The 3,709-nt window shown below is 35.9% G+C and overlaps 1 protein-coding gene across 1 annotated transcript; it reads right to left on the reverse strand.

Annotated features, from left to right (window-relative positions):
- Positions 1 to 746: 746 nt before the first annotated feature.
- On the reverse strand, positions 747 to 2,653 carry LOC135149429 (uncharacterized). The gene is made up of 3 exons (XM_064085152.1): positions 2,477 to 2,653; positions 1,349 to 2,378; positions 747 to 1,252 (listed from the first exon to the last, which is right to left on the reverse strand). Exons 1-3 carry the CDS (start codon positions 2,651 to 2,653, stop codon positions 747 to 749), a joined length of 1,713 nt encoding a protein of 570 aa, XP_063941222.1.
- Between the last annotated feature and the right edge of the window lie 1,056 nt (positions 2,654 to 3,709).

Below are 3,709 nucleotides of genomic sequence, written 5' to 3' on the forward strand. Positions count from 1 at the left end.
ATTGTTTACCTTCAATACTCTAATAAGCTTCGGGACCAAAAAGATCCATGTGAAGAAGCTTTAAAGGTTTAGAAGTAGATACCTTTTTCTTTGCCTTGTGTGGAGTCCTTGTTTGCTTTTCTAATTGACAAGAAGAACATGTCTCCATCTTGACATACTTTAGCTTTGGCAATCCTCGAACTAGTTACTTTGCTGCCAGCTTGATGATATGATCCGTATGAGCATGTCCAAGCCTTTTATGCCAAAATTCTGGATTATTATCCACAACTGCTAAACAAACACCTGCCTCCTGTTCTTCAAAGTTCAAAACATATACATTTCCTTCTCGTTTTGCAACTAGAGGAGTTTTGTTAGCACCAACAAGTATAGTACATTCATGTTTACCAAAGTTAACAATATGACCATCATCAAATAACTGACTTATACTAAGTAAGTTATAAGTAAGACCTTTGACATATTGTACCTTGTTAATAGATATGATACTATTACCTATAGTTTCCTTGCTGAGAATAGGAAGAGTCGTGCTATCACCAATTGTGACACGACCACCCTTCTTTTTCTTCAAGCTTAGAAACTGAGGTTTGTCTCCACTCATGTTCCTAGTGCATCCACTATCCAATATCCATTGATTTGGCTTTATTTTAGACACGAGACAAACCTACAAAACAAACACAAACAACTCAACGTTTTGGTACCCAAATTTTGTTGGGTCCAGCAGTGTGAGATGATAAAACATAAAGAACATTTTAATCAGATTTCTTGATCCATATTTGGACCACTTTAGAACTCTTCTTCCATGTTCTGCCAATCTTATCAACATACTGTCTCGGAGCTGTCTTTGTCCTGTTTGTAATGTCAGCGTACTGTCTGTGAGCAGACTTCCTTTTCCAGCTTGATGATTGAGTTTTCTTCATTGAACAATTACTAGCAAGCAGGCCCTTCTTTTCACACTTGTGACACATCATCCAAGGCATGGCATAATTGTATGGAATGCCATTTTTCCCTTCATATTTCATTGATGATGTGGATGTAGAAGCCGCACCAATACCTCCATTGTCATGTGGACCTCTAGCTTGTTTCATCTTGGATTTGAGTCTTTCTTCTCTTTGAACAAACTTTCCCATGGCTTTCTGGAGATCTTTGACTTCTTGCTCCAATGACTTGATCCTTCGAGGTTGAATAGATATTTCAGCTAAGCTTTGGGTTTTGCTTAACTTGAAAGCTTCTAAAATTGTATCTTTAGCTTTAACATCTGCTCTCAGCGAGCTGAGTTCCTTCATCAGTGTATCATTCCTTCTTTTGATTTGCATGTTGTTCCCTTCAAGTTGTGAGATTTGTTCCTTGAGACCAGCAATGATTCCACTACTAGCCTTGGCACTCTTTTCATTCAAGAAATCACCTATGACTTTCTTTAAATGAACATTCTCTTTCTCGAGTTCATAATTCTCATTCTTGAGATCAATGAGTTCCATTATTGATGAACAACTCTTATCCTGTATGGTTAGTTCACAAGTAGTTGCATCAATAGTATTAGATTCTGAATTAATAGAGTTTACCTCACTATTTGTGTCTGAATCCGAATAGATTGTCTCAATTGAGCCATCGAGACCAACAAGAGCCAAGCTCACCATCTCATCACTTGAATCATCAGAAGCTAATTCATCCTCATCATCACTCCATGTGAGAAGTGCCTTTGATTTCTTTTTATTCTTGTAATCAGCTTGCTGTTTAGGCGGTTTTGACTTGTTTTTCAGCTTGTAGCAATCCCTTTTGAAATTTCCTTTCTTGCCACATTCGAAGCATACATCATCTTTTGAGTCTCTCATTGCACCAAAAGCTTTGCCCTTTTCTTTCTTCAATTCATTCTTCTTTTCAATCATTTCCTTTATTTTTATGGTCAAAAGAGCTAGATCCTCATCTGATTTTGATTCTTCATTATCTGATTCCAGCTTGCTGACAGAGGAGTGCAGTGCAAGATTCTTCATTTTCTTAGTAGGGAGCTTGCTGCTTTCTGAGCTGTTAGCTTCGATCTTAGTTTCAAATTGTTCCAACTCAGCAAATATAGCTAGGTGATCCATAGAATCAATGTTGAGAGCTGATTCTATTGCTATGACCTTGGCACCAAACTCTAACAGAACCACATTTAATATATTCATGTTGATTTCCGATTGAGGAATCTTTTTGCCAAGTCTTTCAAGGCTATTAAGAGTGACTTGGAATCTAGCTTGACTTTCTCCAATGGATTCTCCCTTCTTGATAGTAAAGCTTCCAAATTCTTTCATAAGCTTTCCGAGCTTGACCTTCCTTAATGCCTTTGAACCTTCGTGATATGTCTCGAAGGCATCCCAAATCTCCTTTGCTGTTTTTAGAGAAGACACCTTTCATATTTAGCTTGATTCAGCCCATTGATTAGTGTACTCCTTGCTTTCCCGTTGGCAACAACCTTTGATAGCTCGTTTTAGGTGAGTTCATCAACATCCTTGACTTTTCCATCCTTATCAAGATATTCATAAAGACCTCTCTGCACAACTCTTTGCATTAGGGTATCTCTGGATAGATGAGCCTCCATTTGGCCTTTCCACCAATTGTAATTGTCAAAACCTGTAAGTAGAGGAGCTCTAAAATCGGACTTTCCCTGAAAGTGATCAGCCATATAAATCGATACTATTCCTGTTACAGAAGTATTAGTATAACATTGCTCTTATACCAATTAAAATTATACACCTAGAGGGGGGGGGGTTGAATAGGTGTTATGGCTAATTCATACGATTTTTAATTGTTACCAAATAGTTAAACTGTCACAGACAACTTGTTGTTAAGATTTAGAGTAAACTGTCAGCTAACTAACAATAAACATGCAATGCAAAACAGTAATAAACAGTAAGCTAGCAACACCAAGAATTTTAGCCAGGTTCGACCCCTAACCATAATGGTCTACGTCCTCGTCCCTTACTAACTAGTAAGAGATTATATTATTAATCAAGAAATGTCAATGATTACAAGATTCAATAATATAACCCCCTTTAACCTTTGTTCCTGTTATCAGGTTGCTGAAACCCTTGAACCACGAACCAAAAGCTCTCGAAGACCTATACTTCCCATGTATACTCTCCTAGCTAACTAGTTCCCTTGTTTCACAAGCTGAATACACAGCAACAAAAATAAATACACCTTGAGCAATACAATGTAAAAGTTTAATTCAACCCAAACTATGAGCTCAATATATATATATATATATATTGATATATATATATATATATATATATATATATATATAAGCAAATATAAGTACTAGAGCTCAAAGAAAGATTTAGCAATGTAAGTGAGTTGTATTTCAGAAGCTTGAGGTGTGTTCTTGTTATCAAAAACGGCAAACAGAATCAAGTATTTATACAATCATTCCAACAGTCATAATTCAGCAAATTTCCAACATTCTTGGCCCAACCACCTAACGTTTAATTTGCTTGAATAATGAACATTTGAACCTTGCATTTTTTGCTGAGTAAACCAAAAAGAACGTTGTGAAAAATCTCAGTAAAACCTCTATAGAAAAACCATAATTTGAAATCAAATAGGAGTTCTAATGGATAAGAACGAATTAGAGATAAACACTCCTATCTTTTAGGAAATCATTTTTGAATAAAACTCTTGTTTAAAACTGAGCTCTAATATTTATATAAGTCATATATAAATATTATAATCCTTACAA

Source organism: Daucus carota, chromosome 9, assembly GCF_001625215.2.
Source record: "Daucus carota subsp. sativus chromosome 9, DH1 v3.0, whole genome shotgun sequence".
Classification (NCBI taxonomy): domain Eukaryota; kingdom Viridiplantae; phylum Streptophyta; class Magnoliopsida; order Apiales; family Apiaceae; genus Daucus; species Daucus carota.